Source organism: Mustela putorius, unplaced genomic scaffold (assembly GCF_011764305.1).
Source record: "Mustela putorius furo isolate JIRA1106 unplaced genomic scaffold, ASM1176430v1.1 tig00000275_pilon_pilon_pilon, whole genome shotgun sequence".
NCBI classification, from domain to species: domain Eukaryota; kingdom Metazoa; phylum Chordata; class Mammalia; order Carnivora; family Mustelidae; genus Mustela; species Mustela putorius.
In genome coordinates this window covers 28,593,486-28,619,387 of record NW_025421341.1, presented here as the reverse complement: position 1 = coordinate 28,619,387, position 25,902 = coordinate 28,593,486, and the positions used below count along the sequence as shown (strand labels likewise).

General features: G+C 38.9%; 1 protein-coding gene across 2 annotated transcripts in view; it reads right to left on the bottom strand.

The window, feature by feature from the left end:
• Positions 1 to 25,902, bottom strand: part of NYAP2 (neuronal tyrosine-phosphorylated phosphoinositide-3-kinase adaptor 2) — a 256,433-nt gene that overhangs the window by 59,098 nt on the left and 171,433 nt on the right. For both annotated transcript variants that reach the window (XM_004776583.2, XM_045078796.1), the window contains one exon: positions 7,758 to 7,964. In XM_004776583.2, the coding sequence (XP_004776640.1) occupies positions 7,758 to 7,964 (207 nt within the window). The remainder of the gene's footprint in view (positions 1 to 7,757; positions 7,965 to 25,902) is intronic.

Sequence of the window (25,902 nt, the reverse complement as noted above, 5' to 3'; positions counted from 1 at the left end):
ATACAGTATTCAAAGACTACACATTTGAATTCAATCATCGTTCCCTTTGCTGGATCCCAGTTTTCTGTTGCTTATATTAAATGGCCCCCATTCAGCTACATCTCCTTGGCAGGCATCCAATCTTAAGCCTTTGGTTAACACCCAAACACCTTTGTGATCTTCCCAGTCTTCAAAGAGGTGATCGGAAGGTGAAGTAGAATTGTGACTGATGGTTTTAGGAATCCTAGTCTGGGGGATGGGTGTGCTACGTGGTCAGGTTGGAACCCGAACTCTCACCATCCCCAGCAAAACCACCCATGATCCCCATTTTGCCTACACTTCTCTTGCTCTGTTCCCTGTCTAAATTCAACTCAGTTCATGTCCTAGCTCAAATGCCACTACTTAATGAAAACCTTCCCTGTAGCACCTGGAATCAGTGATTCTCTCTGCTCTCTCACAAAGACACTTTGAAAGGTGTCTGGAATCATAATGATAGCTAGTATTTACTTAATATCTGTTGTGCTCCAGACACCATGCCAAGTGTGTTAATACATTATCTCATTTAATTCTCACCTTTAATTCTCAATAGCATCTATGAGTTAGATATAATTATCATCTATCTTTTATGATGGAGCTCGGTGACATGATGGGACATACCTAATATTATCAACAGTTTAAAAAAAAAAACAGATTTCAAATTTAAATCTAGATCTACTGGATGCCCAAATCACAGTTATACATCATGCATGCTTTTACTAGTCATATAAAATTCACTCTACAAACATGGCTTGTGAAAAATGGCACATTCCTTTGTTTTCTTTAAATGGAATCAAATCTATAGGTGGTCTTGCTTCCCTAAACTTGTGTGCACAGTACTCTTCTTGGACATGAAGGGCTAACTCAGGAATGGCGGTGGAAAATATTTCTCTGCAGGTCATGAAAAGGCCCAGAAGTGTTCTACAGAGCAGATTTAGATAGGATGGATCTTTTAGTCTTCAGACCACACTGGTCATCAGGAGGAAGTCTCTTCTCCAGGCATTAAAAGCCCCATGAAGTATAAAATTTTCTATATTTGGGAATTTGAAACCATAAAGCATTAAGTCCACCTTCACTGGAAACTGCCTGTCAACACTTGCCTATCCACCCGACCTCCCAGTCAGAAGCCAGGCCACTTTACCAGGATGTTATGAAAGGATAAGATGATAGTCCTTACTATTCACAGAATGTCACACTTCTGTTTCTCTTCTGAAGTTTAAAAACAAACAAAGAAAACAAACCAAACAAACAAACAAACAAAAAACAAAACCAAAAAACAAAAAACACCAACACCTCCCTTTTTGATAATCAAAAACTGTTTACTACTTTCGGGGCGCCTGAGTGGCTCAGTCGGCTAAGTGTCCACCTTTGACTTGAGTCATGAGCCCAGAGTCCTGGGATCAAGCCCTGTGGGCTCCTGGCTCAGAGGGGATTCTGCTTCTCCTTCTCCCTAGGCCACTCCCTCTACCCCTTTTTGCCTCCCTGGTTCGTGTGCATGCTCTGCTGGTGTGCATGCCCTCTTCCTCTCAAACAAATAGAATCTTTAAAATAAAAAGCTATTTACCACTCTTTAATCCCCATTCATACCAACAGCACATCTTTCTCAAGGAGCTGCAGCTTCTGAAAAATAAAAGCCAGGAAGGCAGGATGTCTATTGACACCTGCTGTTTCTACTATAACCCAGCCTCTCTGTTTCAGGGTCATTTCTATGCCTCCACCCAATGGGATGTCACTGCTTGACTTTATAAGCCAGAAAAGACAAATTGGTAGACTTTAGGTCTTACCCAGTCAGAGGAATTAAACTATGAGAATCTTTTTTTTTTTTTTTTAACTGAAAATTGAACTGTATTTAAAATTGGGAGATCTCACATAAGAGCAATTAAATCTTGAGATTTGGGATAAACAGCTCTCATGGTGACCATTAGCTGGCACTGAGTAGCTTCTGGGCCCTGGAGAGGCTCCTGTGCTTTCCAGGTCACCTGCATTTTCCATCATTCGGTCAGACATTCATTGGTATGCAGTGGATGTTTTCTGCAATGGAGAAATGTTTTTTCCATGTCTAAGCTCCTAAATAACTTACACCAAAAGGGCTTCAAGTTTCCAGAAAAATGGGGAAAATGCTTTCCTTTGTGGATGTCAGGAGCATTCCCACGTATGCAATGTGCAAGCAAAGGATGTCTGTTTTGAACGAGTCCCCTCTCCTAACTCACTTGCTGATGTGACAGCAGCTTGCCTCACCCCTCAGTTCGCATCCCATGTTGGACCTCCTCAAGAGGGCAGAAACACACATGGTTATCTTTTTAAGATCTTTCCACATAAAGTTGAGACAAGGGCCTTCTGAATTTACTTCTAAAAATGCTTCTTCAGTCTAGACTGGAAAGGCCAACCCAACAGAAGTTTGCCTCATCTTTGCTCAACTTCACCCCATGTGGAAAGCTCTCTACACCTTTCTGCTCAGTTAATAATAATTAATATTATTTTTTGGGTGCCTGGGTGGCTCAGTTGGTTAAGCCTCTGCTTTCGGCTCAGGTCATGATCCCAGGATCCTGGGATTCAGTCCCACATTGGGCTCCCTGTTCAGCTGGGAGCCTGCATGACTCCCCCACCCCTATCCTCCTGCTTGCACTCCCTTGGAGAAATAAGGAAGTAAAATCTTTTAAAAAATTATTTTTTAAAAAGATCTGACATAATCTTAGTTTTAAGACTCTAGGTCTCCACTAAGTTTTCCATCTTTTTTCAACCCTGCACTGATTTTCTCTTCTCTGAATAGTAATCTATAGTAAACAGTAGATCACAATGAAAATGCATTTAGTTATACTAATTAATATATGTTCAATATATTATTTATGTTCAATAGTTTTGCGTTATAAAAAAGCATAGTAAGATCTTTGAGTGGCAGAGACCGTGTTTTGTATACCCTGTGTGTGTATTTATCCCCAGAAACCATTACAGAGTTGGATATAAGCCGCTTAGAAACTATTTGTTGATTGAGTCAGTGAATAAAATCTGAATTTTTGTGAATACTCTATTTACTTGTATAACTTCCACTTTTTCCCCTTATTTTCATGAGCATTTGGGTCCCAGATCTCTACCGCCTTCAGGAATCACCCTCTGAGGAGTCTCTGATTTACTAAACAACAGTGACTTTAATAGAGTACCACCGTAACCAGTGGCAATGTTAATTAGAACTGAGATCTCCTGACACATTCCTTCGCTTTACTTCAGCAATTCCTTCATTCCTCAAAAGAGCTGTTAAGAGCAGCCATTCCAAGTGGCTAAACTACTTTTGGTAAAGCAATAGCCTGTGACTGGTAGCAGTTTGTGAGTGTGTGTGTGTGTGTGTGTGTGTGTGTGCTTGTGTAACAGAGAGAGGGAGAAACCAGAAGCAGAAGGTTGGCAGACCAGGGTATTGATAGATACGGGGTATGGATAGGTATAACAGGTGAAGCCTTCTTTCCTCTGTAGTGTTAGGTGTGGACCTGAGTACCTCTGTTATTTAGGAAGGAGGATTATTGGTTGCAGTTCTAGTGTTTCTGGTAGGGGACAATAATGAACAGGAAGTGTGAAGAAAAGGAAAAGAGTAAATACTGACTTCCATTCCAAAGCAGCAAGTCCAAAATGCGCCCTTTGCTAGTTACTTGCCTATTCTGGACAAAGACCATCTCACTGATGAGTATCCTTTAGCTAGGGCATCTTTTGGTAAAAAGACCAAAGGTGAGTAAATTTCAGACTTTCTCATTTTATATATTTTTTGCTAGTGAAGTTATGACATTTTCTAGTATAGAATTGGCATATTTTAGGTGCTTTCTTTTTAGAAACATTAAAGCTACTAACATAACAAACTTCTTTTTCCTTTTCTTCTTTCCCTCAAAAGAGGTACAACAGTAGATTCAGTAGATAAAATTGCAGTGACATATTTGGGAATGATTGACTTCTAAAAGTTTAATTATAATGCTCTTTTGAGTGTGTGTGTGTGTGTGTGTGTGTGTGTGTGTGTAAGAGAGAGAGAAAGAGCATGAACTGGGGAGGGAGGAAGGGGCAGCGGAAGAAGGAGAGAGAATCTTAAGCAGGCTCCATGCCCAGCACAGAGCCCAATGTGGGGTTCCATCCCACAACCCCAAGATCATGATCTGAGCCGAAATCAAGAGTCAGAAACTTAATGGACAAAGCCACCCAGATGCCCCTTGAGTGTTCATTTTATAGTTTCTCTGGCACATAAGAAACCCTGACTTTGCTATATATGGAATTCCACATTTCCCCTGTATTTCAAGTTTCTTTTAACATAATAGAGACACAAAAATGTCTTTATAAAAAATGTACCAGAAATATCTTGTTCTTCCACCTTTTTCTACATCTTTCATCATCTAAGATGGAGTGTGAGGGAATGAAAATATTTATGTTGTTTCTTCTGGTCAGTAGACAATTTACTGCCCTACAAACACAGCTGAAAGACCCAGGAAAGCAGATTTTAGATGTCATAAAGCGAAAGAGATGCTGCGGGAGTTTGCAGTGGAAGAAAGTGAAAGTATGTTATTAATTCTGTTTACACTCTAAATTTCTTGGAAGAGTCACATCAGTGTCAAAAAACATTACAATTTGCCCATTTGTATGCACCTTTACACATGTTTAGTAAAAGTTGAATTGGGGACCATCTAATTGTTTAATTTTTGTTTATTTCACATGTTCTTCTTCTTTTGCCCACACCTTAAAATGTTTGGGTTCCCCAGGATCTAATCTCCGTTTCCTTCTCATCTCAGTTTCCTGCTCTTCTACTTAAGAGTCAGCCAGTCTTAGGGTTCTAACCACCCCCAAAGGTCTCTAGCCTCAGTCAGTAATACTGCTAAATCTCTTTACCTACACTCCTCTAATTCCAAGTGTCTACTAGATTCTTAATTAGATGTCCAAGAGCACTGCCAACCTAACATAGTCAAAAATTGAGTCCTGACTTTCCCACCCAACCCATGGTACACAGTTCATCTCGACGACTTTTGTTTAGTTAATGGCCTCCCAGAGACCCCTTCTTGAACCTTGGAGCGATAGAGAATTGTTCTTGATAAAAACTGAACTGTATTATACCTATCTTAAAAATATTTAAGTGGCTATAAAACATCCATCTCATAATGTTTGAAACCTAACCATGATGTGGCAGATACTGTCCATTGCTCATGTAAAGCCATCTTCCCTTTCTCCCTGAGAATACAGACTGTTGCTTTCATTTCCCAGTAGAAGCAGAAGCCCTTTGATATAAGAGAAAGAAGTCCTCTAAAAACTCATGGAAATCCCATTCCTCTTCCCTGAGTGATGGGTCTGAAGGACATGTCTCCTCGTTTAGACTGGTGAGATGGAAGGGACTCTTGGCCGAGGAGTTATGCTGCTCAGAAATGTCAGCTCATGATCATAAGAAAAAAAAAAAATCATCAAAGGTAGAAGAAGGGCAAAATTAAAAAACAAACAAAACAAACAAACAGGGGCACCTGGGTGGCTCGGTGGGTTAGAGACTCTGCCTTCGGCTTGGGTCATGATCCCAAGGTCCTGAGATCGAGTCCCGCATCGGGCTCTCTGCTCAGTGGAGAGCCTGCTTCCCCCTCTCTCTCTTTCTGCCTGCCTCTCCGCCTACGTGTGATCTCTGTCTGTCAAATAAATAAATAAAATCTTCAAAACAAAAACAAAAAGCAAAAACCCAGAAAGTCCCTTTGTCCTCAAGGACATCATTCAACAGTTGGGAAATACCTAGAGCTTCCTCCCTCCAGATCAAGTGCTAGGGGAGTTAACAGAAACTGTTATTACTTAAGCCACTGCTAATTGACATTTTGTTGCTGAAAGCATTTCAGCATTCTTGCTTTCTGGTACCAAGCTACTCTGCAATTTCTTCAGTCAGTGTTCCCCCACCTTCTACTCCAAACAAACAATTATGCTCCATTTCATAGAATTTTAGGTGGCCCTCCAGAAGGCAGACCTCTTCTCCATCATCCTCCTGGGGAGACGCTCCCGAGGTTTCAAGCTTTAGCTCAAATGTTATATCCTCAAGCAGTTACTACTTTACCCACCCAAACCCCTTGATTGTTCTTGCCACAATCATATACTCCCAGGAAACATTAAGTGATTTCCCCTTTTTTCATATTTGTGTTTCATTTGACTTCGAACACCTGAATGCAAGGATGTCTTTTTTTTTTTTTTTTAAAGATTTTATTTATTTATTTGACAGAGAGAGATCACAAGTAGGCAGAGAGGCAGGCAGAGAGAAGGAGGAAGCAGGCTCCCTGCTGAGCAGAGAGCCCGATGCGGGACTCGATCCCAGGGCCCCGAGATCATGACCAGAGCCGAAGGCAGCGGCCTAACCCACTGAGCCACCCAGGCGCCCCTGCAAGGATGTCTTATTCAACACTGTGATCTCAGACACTAGAACAGTGGCGATTATCTAATAGAAATTCAGGTAATGCTTTTTGGTTTTATATCTCTAGTCCTAATAGGAGTACATATTATTCATATTTTTAATCAAACTGGTACAAATTTAAATAATTTTAAAAATACTACTAATAAGCCAAGGTTAATTCTAGTCCCAACTGAATCATGAGGTCAACCTTCTTAGGGAGAGATGCTTTTTTCTACAAAATATAATCTGTTCCTATGTTTCTTTTCCTTTTTGAGGAAATGCACATATCTTCTCATATACCTATAGCTATTTATACTTTACTAACAAAAATAAATTTTTACTTTCTGCTAAATTCACTTGTCTCTTCTCCAAGATTTTTATGGCTCCATCACAAAATAAGTTACATTTTAAGTCTGGGAAAGATACTGCTCTGTCTCTGCCCAGGTCCTATTCTAGAAACATCCCTTCCCAAATACGAGATCATTCATCCTGTTCCAATTTTAACTTGTGCATAACTGCCAAAGAGTCCACAGGCTAAATGGCATGTAAATTGCTTTCCAAGATGAGTATCAGAGTTGAAAAGAACATTAAAGGATTGGTTTTTCCTTCAGAACCCTAACATTCTTAAGGGATAGAAACCTGAAAACTATAGGAGGTCACTTGATTATTTGTTTTTTGTTTTTTGTTTTTCCTTCAATTGACAGCTCTCTGTGATTCCATTATGTAGACTAATCACTTCAAAGCAAACATACGCTGCTTTTAAACATCTGAGGCTTATATAGATATTTATCTATTAACAATGCAAAACTGCATTGCAGATTTTAATTTCAACTGGTAAAATCTAAAGGTGTATTTGATTAAAACGTTCTAACTCTTCTAAAGTAGAGCTGGAAACTCAGCAGCGTGCCCACGGTCCCACTACAGCATTCAGATCATCTGTCTACATGCTTCATGATATCTACTCTCTCTCCTGCCTTCAGTTTTTGTTACCTATATATCCTCACTTCCATTTTCTGTTCATTTTGTCCCAGTTGCCTAAAATCATCTCTGAAGCACAGGAAGCATAAATTCTAAATCACTTAAACTTTATAAATTAAAAGTGCTTTCAGTGAGGCCTCTAGATGCTTTAGACGAAATGTGGTACAAGATGTTCTGAGCTGTTATTGCTGCTTCACCGTATAACTCCAAGAAGCACTGTTCACTTCTCTACCGTCCATGTGGATAATGCTCCCTGGAGTGGTATAACACATTGTCTCATCCCTTGGTGTGAAGGGCTGCTTATATGCTGTCTCTGTGAGTAAGGACAGCCATATCTGTGGTTATGGTCCTCTAAGTGATAATGGCAATGAAAGACCATTATCTCTCTTACCTGAGCTGTGGTTTCCTGCTAACAAAGTGGGGCTCACAGAACATCTTCCCAGTCTACTGGTAACCACAGGTGGTCCTGGTGTTCCATCCCATTCCTGAGCTTTGACAGGCTCTCTGGAAGATGCCCCGTGATGAGCTCTCTCTTTGCTGTCCAACTTTGGTAATGGCTCCGTGCTGTGGCTTCGGACTTTCAGTTCCTCTGTCGATTCTGTGTATTAACCAGAATTACATTCTGTTAAACCAAAGTTGAATCCTTCCAAGATTCCTTTAAAACATTAAAGAGCGTTTTTCTCAAATGTTTTCAATATATTTGGTGGGGGGGGGGCACCCGGGTGCTCAGTTGTTGAGCATCTGCCTTTGGCTCAGGTCACGGTCCCAAGGTCCTGAGATCAAGCCCTGCAATGGGATCCCTGTTCAGTGGAAAGGAAGCATGCTTCTACCATTCCCTCTGCCTGTGTTCCTTCTCTTGCTGTCTCTTCCCCTGTCAAATAAATAAAAATTTGCATATATATATATATATGTTTCTGTCAACTGGGAGTGTGTTGGAGATTACAACATTTAAATATAACAGGTGTGCAAGTTAATATCATTGGGAAATAGTTTTCTCATTGGAAGAAGAGAACCTCAATGAGTCTTCAGTCTTCTAGTAACTCTGGTGCTCAACTCCAAGGAAACTTCTTAAAGAGCATGTTAGACTCACTGTCTTTACTGTCTCATCTTCCATTCATCCTGCCACGCACTCTGAATTCATGAATTCAGCCCACCACTCTGCTAAAACTGCTTTTGCTAAGCTCACCTACTGCCTTCTAATTAGCAAATTTAAAAAACATTTTTTAAGACATTTGACAACTCTTTGATTACTCTCATTTATAACTTCAATTCTCTTGGCTTCAATAATGGCCCATCTTCCAGGGTTGTGTTCTACATCCAACACTTACTTCCTTGCCATTCCTATGTTCCTTCCTCCATGCATCCTTTACGTGCCATCCCCAAGATGGGATCTTAGCCACCATTTTTCTCATTCTATATACACTCTTCCTGTGATTTTTATCTTCCCGGATTGTTAGTGATTTCTAAATAGTTTATCACAATCCCGAATCATGATCCTCAGCTTTAACTCATTTATCCAATGGCCTGCTAGGTGAGTCCATCTGGATGTCCCATGGATAACACAAATTTAAACATTTCAGATCTTGGACTGACACCACTTCTCCCTAAACCAGCAGTTCCTCCTCTCCTGTCTAGCCTATCACCCAAGCTAGATGCTTGTCTTTCCTTTTCTTTAACTGCTACTTCCCAACTCTATCAGTCAGCAGAGTCTACAGATTTTATTTGTGAATATCTCGCTTTCCCTTCTGTTGTACTTTGTATCACATCTACCTCAATTAGTGTGGCTCTAACTCTAATCATTGCCCTTGAATTATTGAAGCTTGTCTCCTATTCTCTATCCTTGTTTCTCTGAAGTACGAGCTCCATATACTGTCAAAATAATCTGTTTAAAATGCAAATCTCACCAAGTGTATTTTTCAGCGAATGATTGCAATAGCCATTCTGTTACACATATACAGAAGTGCTTAAAAACACATGTAGTAAAGATGGTTTATGAGTGATCACCGCTTGCTGTGTTCTAAACAGTGTTATCTCAGGGAATGGATGTGATAGCCACTCTCTAATGCACATAGAGAAGTATTTAAAAACAAAAACAAAAACGAAATGCAAACCTGTTTATAATGTAGCCTTGACTAAAATCCTTCCAGAAGCCTCCTTTTACTCACAGAATTACGTCTAATCTCCTTATTACGACCCACAAGATTCCCACTGTCATTCTTCCTTTCCTCTCCAACTGCATAATTTTCCACATGAACACTGTGCTCAAGGACACTACCAAACCGGCTGGACCTTCTTCCTCCCCACTCCACTTCTAACTCAAACAAGGCTATTTTTGTGCTACTGTCTTCTAACTCATCTGCTTTGAAGATCTTTGTATCTTGTCTTTGTTCCTCCTGGAAGGCTTCTCAGTCATGGTCACTCAGTTTAAGTATCCTCCACCCATATCCCCACCCCATGCTAGGATTTCATCTCTGCATTCCATGTATCTGCTCTTCCCAAAAGGTCCTGGGTTCTTGGAAGCAAGGGCTAAGATTTGTTTTGTTTCATGGTGCCTTTAGCACCTTGCATACTGCTCAATAGGTTTTTAATTAATTTATTTATTTAGTAGTTTTCTCAACACCTCAGGCATCTTTCCGATGTGTGTGGGAAGTACAATGTTCCTAATGAAACAAGAGAATGAAGCGAGTGTTGTAAATGTATTAAAGTGACACAAAGCTAATAGTATTTTCAAAAATCTGATTATCTAACAATCACAAGTTGTAAAATACACCAGGTTGAAAGTTTCATTCAAATGAGAATTCGTTGGGAAAGACTGCAGTGGAAAAAAAAAAAATCACAGAAATGGTTCAAAGAATATGTATTTTGCTTTCTTTATGTTTTAGTTCAAACACTCAATGACTTGTAGCAGCGTGAGAACACAAATGTCCCACTTTGGTTCCCCATTACCTGAATCTATGGTGCAGAGGCAGACATGGTTTGTAATATAGTCAGAAACCCTAGGTGAGGTCATCTGAGTGGCCCAGGTTTGCAACTCTGGCATGGTCATGGGCCAGTAACCCACATCACTGAGCACTGGGTTCTCCTCTCAAAGCTTCATTTTTCTTAATTACAAAATAGAGATAAAACCAGCCCCATCTAACCTCTCCAATTTAACTGGAAGGATCTAATGATATTCTACATTAAAAAAAAAATTTTTTTTAAGACTTTATTTATTTGTTGACACAGAGAGAGAAACAACAAGAGAGGGAATGCAAGCAGGGAGAGAGGGAGAGGGAGAAGCAGACCCCTCACTGAGCAGGGAACCTGACACAGGGCTTGATCCCAGGACCCTGGGATCATGACCTGAGCCAAAGGCAGATGCTTAATGACTGAACCACCCAGGTGCCCCATTTTAATATATTTTTAAAACTAGGTAGTGCTACACATGTAAAAGATACTATTAATTTAAATAAACTCTAGCCATTTGTTCTTTATGAATTTATTTAATCTTTCGACATCTGGACTAGATAATCGCTGAGAAATTGAAAATGCAAATGGAAAATTGCCAGGTCACATATAAAAATAGAACTCCAACCCATTATCTATATGGGTAATGAGTCCAGAAATCCAGTCTACTTTCCTTGAGTCAGACTTCTAGAAGTCAAACTACTTACTATTTCTAACAAACAATCCAGACAGCCAAACAATAATCCGTGTGACAGTTGGCCCAAAACAGCCAGGATTTACGTAATCACTGATAGCTTCCCTAATTTTTGCTCCTGCTTCCAATATGGGACCCCCATATATGAGAATCAAATCTGCATTCGCATCCAGTCACATAGGATGACCCCCGGGTTGGCCTTGCTTGTAGTTTCCCATGCCAACAGCCTCCGTTTGGGTCCCATCTGAAGTCTAGCCCGTTTCCCACCAAGAATTTCTTACTTTTCTCCCTGCCTTCAAATCTCTGCAGTTCTAAGTGATGGTGGCTCACTGCCTTATTATAGCAAGCTCTGCATAAATAGCCTTTGCCTGTTCGCATTTGTTTGCTCTTCATTTCTGCGCACATTGCTATGGTTCCTTCCAGCTCCAGAAAGCTATACCGTTGTGTAAACATGTCATGAATATTATTTTATGAGAGAAAACTTAAACCAAGAGGGTGGTCTTATAATAACCTCAGAAAGACTCCTGGCCTTTAAGTGGGCCTCATATAAGCCTGAATCCCAGTTACACTAAAATGGAATATAGGAAGTAAAAATATTTAAAAAGTGATACATTCCTGCATAATAATTACAACAAGACAATTTAACTAACACTTGCTTTTCAGCGCCCTGAGTCAAATGGAATAAAACCAGTATCAGAAAAGAACATCATAGACTATTTCCAAGCTGTTTGTTCACAGTTTCAAGGAAAATGTAACTGTGGCTTCCAAATGTCACAGCCTCAAAGCCTAATGACCCATCTGTTTCACTTTACCTTCTCTTCCAGATTTCGAACAAAACATTGAGATGCTTGCTTTTATTATCAACTTCTGTATTTTTTTCCACTACCAATATTAAGCATTTACTCTCTCTCTCTCACACAGACAAACACAGACGTGCACACCCCCAGTCCTTTCCCACTGGGACTGAAACTAACCAAACTAAAAAATGCTTATACATAACATTGGATCCAATCTCCTTCCTGCGGCTTTGGGTAGCATTTTAAATATGAAAGGTTGAGGATGTGTGTCAGAGCACCTCCACCAGCATCAGTTTCTTTGTTCTTATTCAAATTACTCGCATACACAGACTGGGGAAGTGTCACTGAGGTCTCCAACCTCAACTAAATAAAAGCCCAATTCAGCTTTGGAAACAAAAAGGAGTCTTTTTTCCTTCTTTGTTTTCAGGCTCCAGAGGTTAGACTTCAGTGAATTTTGGCAGATTTGTTTAGAGAAACTTGAACAGAAGGATGGAAGAAATCGTGCTACTTGGACTTGTGTGTGGATATACCTTAATATCTACCTCGCAGACTGAGGACAAAGTTGAAAAATCTGGAAGAAAATCGTAAATGTACTATTGAGAATTTTATTTGGGAATAAATCTAGTTTCCTACATAGATTCATGAGAAAGCTTCCTATAAAATGCATTTTCTAAGTAAAATCCTACGAAAATCTTCAAAATAGCTGTTGCAAATAAACAAATGGAGAGCAGACAATCAGACTAAGAAATATATACAAGAAGACAGATCAAAACCTCAAAGAAATCTGCTCAGAGGATCAGGAGGAATTTATCCCATTCCATATATTTCAATGTTTTCTTAAAGCCTGAAGAACAAAATTGATGTTGGTACCATAAACTTTCCTGAACAAGGTCAATCTTAGGCACTGCAGTAAATTTCTAGGTGGGATCTTAATTCTTTCAGATCTAAATTTCTTAGCCTGATCATGTAGCACAAGGCCAGCTATGTGGAAGGTGGTGGTCCTTTGTTCTCCAGTGACTGAATGCCATCTATTGATCTAAAACCTGATGCTCTGTCCTTCCCCCCACTCATGCTCCTGCGAGCTGTCTCTCAAAAAACAAACAAATAAATAAATAACCTTTTTCAAAATTAAAAAAAAATTTAAGTCTGACGCTCCCACTGAAATCTGATCTTGAACTGAAATGTTGCTGGGAGAAACGTATGTGTGCTTTGCATATTATGGTCTTAAATTTCTTAGGGTGTTCAAGTTAAAGAAGGACAAGTAAGGATAACAGACTAGGAGCAACCTTTTCATGACCAAAATATTTTTCTTCAGGTTTCCAATTCTATCACACTTCATGCAGCTAATTGTGAAGTTCCTTCTCAGGAATCCCCTTCTTTATGCTGTATCTGGATTTATACTTTGTCTCTTTGGCTTCTACCATATTCCTCCTATTCTTCATGCCTTCATGGGGGCCCTGAGCCACCTAGAAGGGTTTGGCTTCCCAGGTCTGATGACTTTTACCACCAGATCTGTCCCCAACCAGATGCTGACTTTTCTCAGTTTCTTTGACTCATTCTTCCTCATCAACATTTACTCTTTCAACAGAAGTGTATGGAGGAGGGACGTGGCTCAGTGGCTTAGTCCAGTGACCCAGTTATTTAAGTGTCTGACTCTTGATTTTTGCTCAGATCATGATCTCAGGGTCATAGGGTTGAGACCACTTTGGGTTCCATGTTCAGCATTGAGTTTGCTTATCTCTCTCCTTCTGCTCCTCTCCTGCTCTCTCCCTCTCTCTCTCTCAAACAAATAAATAAAATCTTTGAAAAAAAGAGAAGTGATAGAGAGGATTCTTGTATGTCTCCAAAACTGGAAAATCCCTGTGAAGCTCTAGAGACAAAGAAAAAAACACTATTATACTGATGAACCTGTGCATATGGCCATCTGGTGGACCACACACATAAAACTGACAGCATTATCCTCTTTCCAGACTTGCTTCCTTTCTGGCTAGGAAGGTCATGTAATTGTTGATTTATATGTCTAGTACGCCCTCCAAACTGTAACAGCTTCTTAAGACTAGAGACTGTATCTTTCATGTTGGTCCTCAGTATCTAACAAAGTTCTCAGTGAGAATAGACAAGATGAATGAATGAAGGCATGCTTCACCCAGGTCAGTCAGCTAATTAGCCTTCATTCCAGAATCTAACCCCATCCTAAGCTGTGATGTACAACCTCTTCCTCCCACCTCTCCACCCTTACCCAGTACATGGACCATGCCATGAACCAGTAACCCTCAATGACAAATATGAGTGAGCTAAAATTGTTTTTGTGAACCCACATATGTTTCTAATTGACTTGCTGACCAATCAAAAAAACAAGTTATTTGCCTGGGAAAACGAGTATTTTTTTGGAAATACGATCAGTCGCTCCTGGAGGAACACAGGATCTTTCCGTCTTCCTGTCCCTTCCTTTCTTCTCTCTCTCCCCTTCCTCCCTCCCTTCCTCCCTTCCCTTCTTCCTTTTTTTGCAATATATAAGAATTAACTTGCCATGTCATTTAATTATTTTTAATGCACTTCCATATGGTTCAGATGATTTACACAAGAGGCTTTTATCTCTGTGGTTCCTGACTGTAGTTATTCCCAAAATTTCACCCTCTCACACAGGGATTCCTTGGTTAAGAATATGGACTCAGTGCCTGGTGACAAAGGGACCAAAGCCCATGTACGTGATGAGCGTTTGAGCTTCCTGTGGACAAAAAGAATGCTTCAGAATTGTCCCCTCATATCAGCGTAATCAGCAGGATCAAAGTGCCTCCATTCTATTCCAACTGCTGAACAATGGAAATAATGAAAGGTGATCAAGGGAGATTAATTAGGCAGAAAAGACAGCACATTTGAAGTGCTGAAGGAGGCACTGAACTAAATTGCATTATCAGATGGGTATTAGATTCAATCATCAAATTTAAAACTGAGAGACCTTAGAAATCACAGTTGTAACAGCTCATGAAAGGCAAGGTGTGTGTATGTCATTATTGAGCTGGTCCCATGCCTTTGGGAGGAGAGCTCCGGGGAGGGGACATCTCACCTCATGGGGAAAGTTTGGCTCTCTTTTGAACATGTTTAATTGCTAGAAAACTCTCATACATAGCCCGAGTCGGCCTCCCTCCAAGCACCACCATTAGTTGGTTGTTGGTAGTCCTGTTTCTGGAGTAACTCAGAACTAGTCTATTTCTGTTTTAAGCAGACACCCTTCAGAATCCAGAATGAGGCAGTCTGTCTGCTGCTGCTCACATCTTCTTTCCAGTACAAATCTAGAGCTCTCACCCTTCCGGGGACACTGGCCTGGATGCTAATTGCACATCATGGAGTCTTTTAAAACTATGGTCTCTGGAGCTGGTCAGAGCCAAACAGCCTGATGTGGTTTTCCTATGAGTCCAAATGAGCACCAGGGTCCTTTCCTTACACTTCTGTTATTCCATCTCCCAAGTCTCTAGGGAAAAGAGGGCACAGGCTCCCATGTTTCCATAACAAAAGGGCATGAGGGAGCAGGACCAATTTTTTTATTTTTTATTATTGCTCTTCTCTCATGTGAACTCTGTCATTTGGGTCAGTTCTGTCAATTCCAACATCTAAGGGATGTCACCTCTTCAAATATAAATAGAAAAAGAACCATAGCTCAGGCAACTGGAGAATACATGGTTTTAAATAAAATTGGAAAGAAAGTCCATGTTTTTGTGAAGAAGTTACACAGAGTAAAACCTCCATTTTAATAAGATAGATAAGGTGTATTACTTAACAAAATAATAAAATAGATGAGGTACACTGGAGTAGAATAGAATACCCAAATAATCCTAAATGATTTTACAGGTGAAAAAGAGAGCTCAGAACCTTTGTGCATCTTGCTCAAGGTCACACAGATGGCAATTAACAAAGACCTGATAAACCCACAGGTTTCCTGGCCACTGCCCAGCATGTATCTCTCACAATAAGACTTCAGAACTCACATACTGACTTATATTCAACAGTTCATTTTATTATGGTTGCAGGGAATAACACTTATCATAGGGTATGATGATAAACAGAATTTCAAACATCATCTTTGGTCTTTAAAAACTCTCAATTAAACATCTAGATGATTTAATTATTCACTTTTTTTTTTTTTTTTATCAAGGTGGATGAGGATTGTAGAGATACTGCCAAATTAACTCTACTTAAAACACCTTCACTGAAGTCATCAAGCATAGCTCAAATGTTGACACTTTCTTTAAGAAATTCTAGTACTGCAGGGTAATGAGAGGCACTTTACTCAGAGAATGCAATGTATAGTTTTGTTTGTTCTCGTAATGCAGAAGCCAAGAGGATCTGTGGGCAGAGTCCAGGCAGATGCTGACCAAATATGTTTGCTTTTTCTGGGCATGCACTTAAACTATACTTTCCAGCATTCCTTGCAGTGAGGGGAGCCACATAACTGAGGTCTGGCCATCAAAATGAGGGTGGACCACAGGGAAACTTCCTAATAACTATGGGGAGAACTTCCCAATTTCCACTGGACCCACTAATGGATTATCCCAGGCCTGGGACATTTGTTGTGTCTTATGACATGAACAAGAGATAGGTTGTATTGTATAAAGCCACTGAGGTTTTGTAGTTATTTGTTATAACAATTGAACTAATGTAGATTTTAACTGATAATAGTTTTCATTTTCCTTCCTATAAAATATAGTTTAAATATAAATTCATTGACTTTCTACTGAGGACAATATTTTTGTTGGCATACTGACAGAAAAATGAGGGGCAGAGAGATTAGTCTAACTGCCAAATACCAGTGTAAGAATTTGGCAGGGAACGCTTCTTTCTTAACTCTAGTTCTAATAAAAATACTTTATAAAATTGATAAATACATTTTTAGTGAATATTTAATAAGTATTTTAAATACTATGGCTTCAATAAATGTATGCTGAATGTACAAGTGGAAGAATCTCTAAAATAATTGTTCAAACAGCTTATATATTTTATTTATATTCATGTGAATGAAGATAATACCACCCCCATTTTTTCCAAATTGTTTTTCATTCAAAATAGTAGCAAAGAACAAAATCTCTAAGAAGCAATTTTTAAAATTAGATCTTTAAAAAATATTCACAAATAAAGTAGTGACTATTTCCTTAAAGTAAAAATAATTTTGATATAAATTAGATGTATTGAGGAAATATTTACAATAAATTAAAATATTTTGCAGAACCATTCTGGAGAGGGGGTTAAGATGATCTTGAGTCCACGCTCAGTGAGTTCAATAAAACATCTTTCTTGAGACTTAGTTTCCTCAAATAAAACTGTAGATTAAAATAAGTTATTTCTAAGTATCCTCCTGAGTCTAAAATTGTATATGTCTATAAACCCAAAGCTAGTACGAAAAGCAAAATCCTTCATGAAGATTCAATAGTATTACTATTTCTGTTCCAAATTATACCTCTACTTTATATTTCAGAATGTTTTACATTTGTCAAGGTGACTTTTTTTGTAATTCAATTTAATTCCCCTGCCAGTCAAATCACAACAAACTCAAAAATAAATTAAGAAAGTGAGCTCTTAAACAACATTAATGAATTGTTTAGCATCATTGGCAATTGTAACATCCAACTTTTTTTCCTGCCACCTGAAGGGGAGACTTGAAATAAACAGGAGTCCTGGTTTTAAAAAATATATAGGATATATCCTCAATGTTATTCCCTGTTTCCTAGTTACTAGTGGAAAAGCAGAAGGTCAGCTCTAAACAATGCCCAGCAGCAGGAGCACTGTGATGAAAATTTCCACGGACTCTGTGGCTCCTTTGCATCAGAAGTTGCACTACACTCTTTATAAATAATATTCCTAATCTTTGCATAGCCTTCCCAGGCTTGTCTAGTGATAACCTTCACTGTTCAGGAAACTTGGGCTCCTGCTGCGAATAAGTTCATCAAGGTCAGTCAAGGGTGGGTATTTGGAGGAACCAGAATTTGAACTTGGGGCTTTCTGAACAAATAGCCACACCAGTGTCTCTTTTGTTTAGTTTCCTTCTCTTCCCTTGGGGATCTTTTAAGGAGGATTATTTACCTCATTTTGAAAGGTAATCAGAAAAACTTTTAAAACCATCTTTTTTTTTTTTTTTTAATTTGAAGATTCCAGGTGCATAGATGGCTAAGTCAGTTAAGCGTCCCACTCTGATTTCAGGTCACGATCTCTGGATCATGAGATGGAGCCCTGAGTTGGGCTTTGTGTTCAGTGCAGAGTCTGCTTAAGACACTCTCTCTCCCTCTCCCTCTCCCCCTCATCCTGCTCACTCTCTAAAATAAATATATAAAATCTTAAAAGAAAGAATTTTAAAAAGTTGGAGATTGTATAAACAGGAAAATTAATACAATGAGATTTGGGAGAAATAAGTTGTCAGTCTACATGGCAATGATTATGCACAACTCAGCTTCTAAGACACGTCAACAGGCAAGTTATACAGAGGTCCATAGCAGTTTTCAGAAAGGATTAAATTCCCACAGCACACTGTAATCCAAAGCACAGCTATTAAGTGATATTTATCAGTAACAGAGGAACAAGTCAGAAAATAAAGAACATGCATTTTTAAAGACTGCTTTTAGCAGTTTACTCTGACATACTTTTTTTGGATTGCTTTGATTAAAAAAGGCAAGTGAAAAAAATTTTCTTATTATGTTCAATCAATAGTAAAATGCATATGTCTTGCTCCATATGTATAGACTTTTTTTTTTTTTTTTTTTTTTTTTTTTTTTTTTCAGGTCAGGCACCCTGACAGTGAGACACTAAGCAGTGAAATAAAACACCATGACTTCTAGCAGCATGGGGTTCCTTCTCTAAGAGGAGAAAAAAAATAACTTACATGAACTAATACAATATTAGAGCTCTGATAACAGCAATAAGAAGAGATGGTAGACAATGAAAGGATAGTAGATGGTTTTTCCTGGTAGACAGGTAAGGAAACCTTGATTAAGTAGTGATTCAAAGAATGGCATGAGGAAAGAGAGGGTGGGTTAGATGAGTTTTGCAGCCAGGGGAAACTAGATGGGGTTTTGTGTTTTTTTCTGCATTTTATTTTTTTATTACCTTTGTAGGGATTTATGTATTTATTTTGAGAGGGCACGTGCACATGAGCAGGGAGAGGGGCAAAGGGAGAGAAATAGTCTCAAGCAGACTCCCCACTGAGCAGGGACCCCCCCCCCCAGTCACAGGGTTTGATCTGACCTGTGCCGACATCATGAGTTGGATGCTCAACTGACTGAGTAACCCAGGTGCTTTTTTAATAATTTAAATTCTAGTTATAATATTAATATAATATGATATACTACTATTAAATTCTAGTGAGTTGACAGACAGTTCAATACTGGTTTCAATGGTTCGTCATTTACTATAACACCCAGTGCTCATCACAAGTGCCCTCCTTAACCCTCACCACCCATCTAATTCACCCCCCAACCCACCTCCATCCAACAACCCACAGTTTGTTCTCCTCAGTGAAGAGTCTCTCATGATTTGTTTCCCTCTCTTTCTCTTTACCCCCTCCTGAATGTTCATTCATTTTGTTTCTTCAATTCCACATATGAGTGAAATTATATGGTATTTGCCTTTCTCTGATCGACTTATTTCATTTTAACATAACACAATCTAGCTCTAGTCACATCATTGTAAATGGCAAGATTTCATTCTTTTTGATGGTTCAGTAGTACTCCATTGTGTGTGTGCGTGTGTGTGTGTGTGTGTGTGTGCTGTATCTTCTTCATCCAATCATCAGTTGGTAGGCATTTGGAGCCTTTCTGTAGTTTAGCTATTGTTGACAAGAGCCATATATAGCCTGCTATAAATATTGGGGTACATGTACTCCTTCTAATGTGTATTTTTGTATCCTTTGGATAAATACCTAGAAGTGTAACCGTTGGATCATAGAATAGTTCTATTTTTAAATTTTTGAGGAACTGCCATACCGTTCTCCAGAATGGCTGCTCATAATTGTTGAACCCACATGGGTCTTTCCTTGGGTCTGTCCTCCCAAAAGCTGATCCTGCCTAACAACAAACTTCCAGCTTGACAAAAAAGCAAAAGCAAACCCAATACTTTACAAAGAATGGTACAGAGAAACCGTGGTTCAGGCTCCATAAGAAGTTCAGTCTGTCTGGAAGAAAGCCTTTGTATTAGGAAAGAAGGAGACCTAAATTAACATAGAAAAGAAGAAACAAATTAAGGAGGATTTTGAGTGACAATCTAGAGTTTGTATTTTTGAGGAGCAAAGTATGTGGTGTCCTTAGCGTTAAAGGAATATTCTCCCAGAGGAAGTATGTAAGAAGGACCAAGAGGTAGATGTGGGAGGAGTTATCCCAGGTCAGAGGCTCATTATCAATACCATCTTATCTCTGGGCACATGAAACCCACAGAAATTCAGGTATCACCATCTTAACATTATGATGCCATCAACTTCTTCAATGTCCTTTTCAGTGGGGTGTACAGATATAGATACAAAGATGCAGTAATAGAAAATGTTTTGTAGTGTTTCCTTATATAAACAATGTTTAGTATTTGCATTTAATGTAGAGAAACTTGTGACTATTTATTAGATGAAGACCACTTTTTGAACTTCAAAAATCCATCATATGTTTAATGACAAGAAAATCATTTTTAAACACCTCATTGGTCTTAATCTGATGCCAAAATTCAGAGAGAAATACCAGACAAGGTTATACGGAGAACTCATTAAATAACTACTCTGAACTCAGAGTCAATTCTCTGCATATTAAAAACGGAACATAATTATGGAAAATGTCCTTATTGTTCAACAATTCTTTTTTACTTTAAAATAGTGCATAAAAATGGAAATGTCTCCTTATAATTTACCACATGAAATATTTATGCCCACAGCTCCTAGCAATCCCTGATAATGCCAATGGTGAGCTTTTAGTTCTTCCTTCCCATTTAAGATCTGACATTCTAAAGCTTATCTCGCTCCTTCTACATCTAGTACCATCACAAGTATGATAGAGAAACTACTGATAAAAATCTCTTAGAGGGACAAATAGAATTCTAAAAACTTGGTAAAGAGAGTTTTAGGGTTACAAAATCTTTATAGCCTGAATCAGGCACACATTTTGACTTAGGATGTTTTAAGATATCTATGTCTTTTGATAAATTCCAAATCATATGCCAACAGTTAGAGAAGACCTGACAGTAGAGTCATTCTTAAGTAGGGCACAAGGAAGAAAATTAACATAAAGCGAACAATCTAAAAAAGAATCTTCTTGAAGAAAGGAGGCCACAGGGACTCCAACATATGTGATTTTTACATTTTCCTCCTTCCTATTGCTCCAGTCACAGCCACGCCGAATAGAGACTGTCATAGAACAATGATCTCTGTATATAGTTTTTGGGGAAACTTGACCCTGTCATCATCTAGGTGACACTGGGCACATTTTCTTTCTGTGCTTCTGTGTACACATGTATCAAATAAGGGCTTTGGACCAGAGCATCCTTAAGGTGTTTTTCTGGATCTGAAATTTTATGGGGGAAAAATTTAAAAGAAGGTGCCAAAAATTGAAAACATATACTTATTTCCTCAGTTTAAAGTGAAGTAGGGCTTATGTGGACTTAAATACTGTACAGAAATCGTATTTGATCAAAGTACCACCTCCTGAAGTCCAATGTTCTTAAGATTACAACTTTGGCCTGTGTAAGGAGGTTTTCAGACTAATTAATGAAACCTTACCATAGGACAAAAGAGGGATAGTTTTACCTATAAGTTATCCTTAGGTGTTGTTCATAGCATGAGCAATTACACAGCCAAAATGCAGAAGAAATGATGCCAAACCCAAGGAGAAGTAACAATACTATGAAAAGAATATAAAAAAAAAATACATGGCTATAACTTGAATTGCCCTTTTTATAAGATACTCAAGAGGATTTAGCTTTATGAGCAGATCCCTTCTTGACTAAGACCACTGGGAGAAAGCAGACCAATTATCTATCAAATGAAAGGAATACAAATTAACTTTTTATTTGACAAGAAAAAAATTGTGGAATTCTACCGATGCCTCTACAACATTTCTGTCTTCATCTATTTTCTTAAACAGCAAAGTCAGGATAACCTTTTGAACAACAGCAGAGAAAGAGAATCACTGGAAAGATCAAAACAATATTTTGCTATTAGACATTTATAGATTGGGAAGACTTTGGTAATGTAGGACACTTTTATGTATCCTCAAGACTGAGTTAATGTGCACAGGAAATTACTATTAGGCATTTGGGATCAAAATTGATGTTCCTGTTGCATGGGTTATTGCCACAGTTTTATGGAAATGGCTTAGATGTTGTTGGAAGATATAAAATTGGTGTTAACAACACAGTGCATGGATTCTCTTTAGAAATTCAGAAGTCAAGTACAGAGGGTACATACCTATGAATGCCACGACCTGGGAAGTCCCAACCCCAACACAGAATAAACAGAGTAAACAGAGGTGATTTGGGGTTATGAGACCCTGGGTGTCAATTCAGACTTAACCCCTAATTAACTGGGAGACTTTGGGCAAATGGTTTTCCCCTTCTGAACCTTCATTTGCTTATCTTTAAATGAGGCATCTGGACTCAAGGATCTTCAAGTTTAGGATTCTACTGATAAATACCAGAATACACTGTATATTAAAGATTCCCAGGCCTAACCGCATATTAGAAACTTATGGAGAGCCTTAAAAAAATATCCATGCCTGGCTCTCTGCTCAGCAGGGAGCCTGCTTCCCTCTCTCTCTCTCTGCCTGCCTCTCCGTCTACTTGTGATTTCTCTCTGTCAAATAAATAAAATCTTTATAAAAAAAAAGAAAAAATCCATGCCTGGGTCATAATTAGATTACATTGCTGAAGCTGGGGCCTTGACATGGGTTAAAAAAAAAAAAATTGACATTGATAATTTTTTAAAAGCTTCCCAAGACTTTCTATAGCAAAGTCAGGGTCAGAACCACTGTTCTACACTTAATGGAACATTTTTAGCAACACTTAATATATTTTTCATTACTCTTTTTGTAGATTGGCTGGGTTCTCTATTTCCCTGATTTTCCATATTTTAGCTGAAAGCTTTTTAATTATCTTTCCTTACCCAAGAGAAAGGAAAAAAAAAATTGCAGCTGATCTATTTTATATTTATTAAAATTCCTTGAAAAATTTTTCATAGGTGGAGAAGAAAAATGCTTGACCACATCAAATTTTAAACCAATCACTATGATTTATTTATTTGTATTATGATTGTTCCCCATCTTCACATATAAGGGGAAATTGAGCTGCCAAAACTTGGAACATACACAATCAGTGAGTGGGTGGGTGAGAATTTGTTGTTGAATTTTGATTCTTTTGCTTTGCTTCTTCAGCTAGGCTGCCTTATAATTGATAAGGAAACAGCAGTTTAAGGAACATGACTGCTTTACATCATCTGCCAAACAATCATTAGGAGATACAAAGTGACTGATCTAAGACAGCCACAGAACATCATACTTCTCAGTGTTGTCTGTTTTCTATGCCCATTTTTTTTTTTAAACCATAGTTCTCTCTTTTAATTTTCAAAGAAAAGACAAGCTTTGCTACTAGTAGATGGGAGGTGTGTGGGTAGTTGAATACATGCACAGGTGCAATCAACATTAATTAAGACTCAAATCAGTTTAACAGGCAGATGGAGAAATGCTTCAGTCTTCTTTAAAAGAAACAGAGGCATTCAGGCACTAAAAATATTAATGCATGGGAAGAAAAATATCATTTCCATTCTTCCTGAAAGATGTAATTCTGAACATACGTTCATAACTGTTGCTGAAGCAAACACTAAAAGTTAAGAAGAATAATCCCTTCATCACAAAGGGTAGAAAGAATAATTAAATTCTATGAAAGCAAATGCAAAACTTAGATCGTTGCAATCACAGTTATTAATGGCCAGGTTTGAGTGGTTAAAAAAGTCATAGCTATTAAGGTTTCATAAGCAAAACAAGGCAGAAATGTTAACCCTTTAAAGGGAAATATAACTGATGACTACAGAATTGAATGTATAAAGCATAGCATTTCTCGCTGATTTTAATTCACCAATTCTCTAGATAAATATGGCTAGAATAAAGAAATGGTGCCTGGGAACCATTGTTGGCCAATCTGGAATTTTTCTTAGTTTTCTTAGGAAAAATTATGCATATAAATTTGAAGAGGGGGCGGAAATCCAGCACTTGTTTATAAAAAGTCTCTGATTAACTAGGTTAATCCAAAATGGTATTTTAAATGAACTTAATCAAGAAGATCAAGTAAAGCTATAGGCAAAACTCATAGATATCTATTTAAATGTTGATTTCTTAGCATCTCGAGAGTATTCAGGAGAGCTGGGACTCTTTTCAGAATATGCTTTTACCTAACGGCCTATTTTTTGCTCTAGTATTTGAACCTCTTTGGATCTCAGTTTGTCTCTAACATGAGGAAGTTAAATAAGACTATTTCCAAAGCTCAGCAAATATTTATAGAGTGCCCACTGTGTGACTCATGGTCAAGGGACAGAGAGTAGCAAGTTAAGGATCTTTTCTCTTTTTAAATTTTTATTTATTTGAGAGGAGAGAGAGAGAGAGCATGAGAGGGGGTAGGGGCAGAGGGAGAAGGAGGAGCAGGTTCCCCACTGAGCAGGGAGCCCCCTGCACGGCTCGATCCCAGGGCCTGAGATCATGTGCTGAACCGAAGGCAGACGCTCAACCAACTGAGCCACCCAGGAGCCCTGCAAGTTAAGGATCTTATTCTCCACTTGTTCTCTTTGGAGCAAAGGAAGGTAGGATACAAGAGTTCTCTGGAAATGTCATATGGTGATACCATTCCACTTCTCTTTCTTTTCTTCCTCCCTCCTTTCCTCCATCCCTCCCTTCCTTCCTTGCTCCTTCTTTCCGTTTCTCCCCCTTTCCCTCCTCTCCTCTTCCCCTCCCTCTCTCTCCTTCTCTCTTTGTCAGGTTACTTTCAGGTTCGAGGCATGATACCGCCCCTTGTTTTACCTCCGCATCAGCTTCTCTTCATGTTTTGTCTCTCACACACACATACACACGAGGCATGAATGAGCTGTTTCATTACAGAGTGCCTCAGGAATAGAGCCATTTCTTTTCTGCCTTTTCATGAATTCAAAGCAAATAAGACAGGACCTGCATTAGATATTACTCTTTATTTCTGATGTTACAAATGTGCTTGGTTAGCATGAGGCCTTGTCTCATAAGTTATCTGGGAGCAGACTTCTTTGGGGCAAAATCCATCTGTATGATGAATAAGGCCTAAGAGAGTTCCAATATCCATGGTATGGGGTTAGGCTTATAGATTAAAAAAGAGGAAGGGAAACGGAAAAAACCAAAGGAATAGGAGAAGAATAAGGAGAGAGTAGTGCGGGGTTAATGTTTACGTCTCAAACAAAAACCACTTGTCTGCTGAGGGTCACCGGACCCAGTCCAGTCCGCTGGAGTGGATCAAGGATGTCCAGGCCTTTGTGAGCTTCGGAGTCTAAGGAGATGTGGCAACATGGGCCAGGAGGGCCAGAATGGCACAGCGTAGATGCAGGGGACAGAGAGACACAATGCTTTTTAAAAATGCTCCATTCTAGGGGCACCTAGATGGCTCAGTTGTTTGAGCGTCTGACTCTAGATTTTGGCTCAGGTCGTGATCTCAGGGTCTTGAGATTGAGCCCTGTGTCAGGCTCCGCTAAGCAGGGAACCTGCTTAAGATTCTCTCTCTCTCTCCTCTGCCTCTCTCCACCCCAACTCATGGGTACGTGATCTGTTTCTCTCTAAAAATAAAGAAATAATAAAATAAAATACTGAGTTTTAGGGGTGCCTGGGTGGCTCAGTGGTTTAAAGACTCTGCCTTCGGCTCAGGTCATGATCTCAGGGTCCTGGGATTGAGCCCCGCATTGGGCTCTCTGCTCAGCAAGAAGCCTGCTTCCCCATTTCTCTCTGCCTGCCTCTCTGCCTACTTGTGATCTCTGTCAAATAAATAAACAAAATCTTAAAAAATAAATAAAATACTCAGTTTTAAATCCCTCTCTCTCCTCTCTCTCTCTTTTAGCTATATATCTTTATAACAATGTTTTT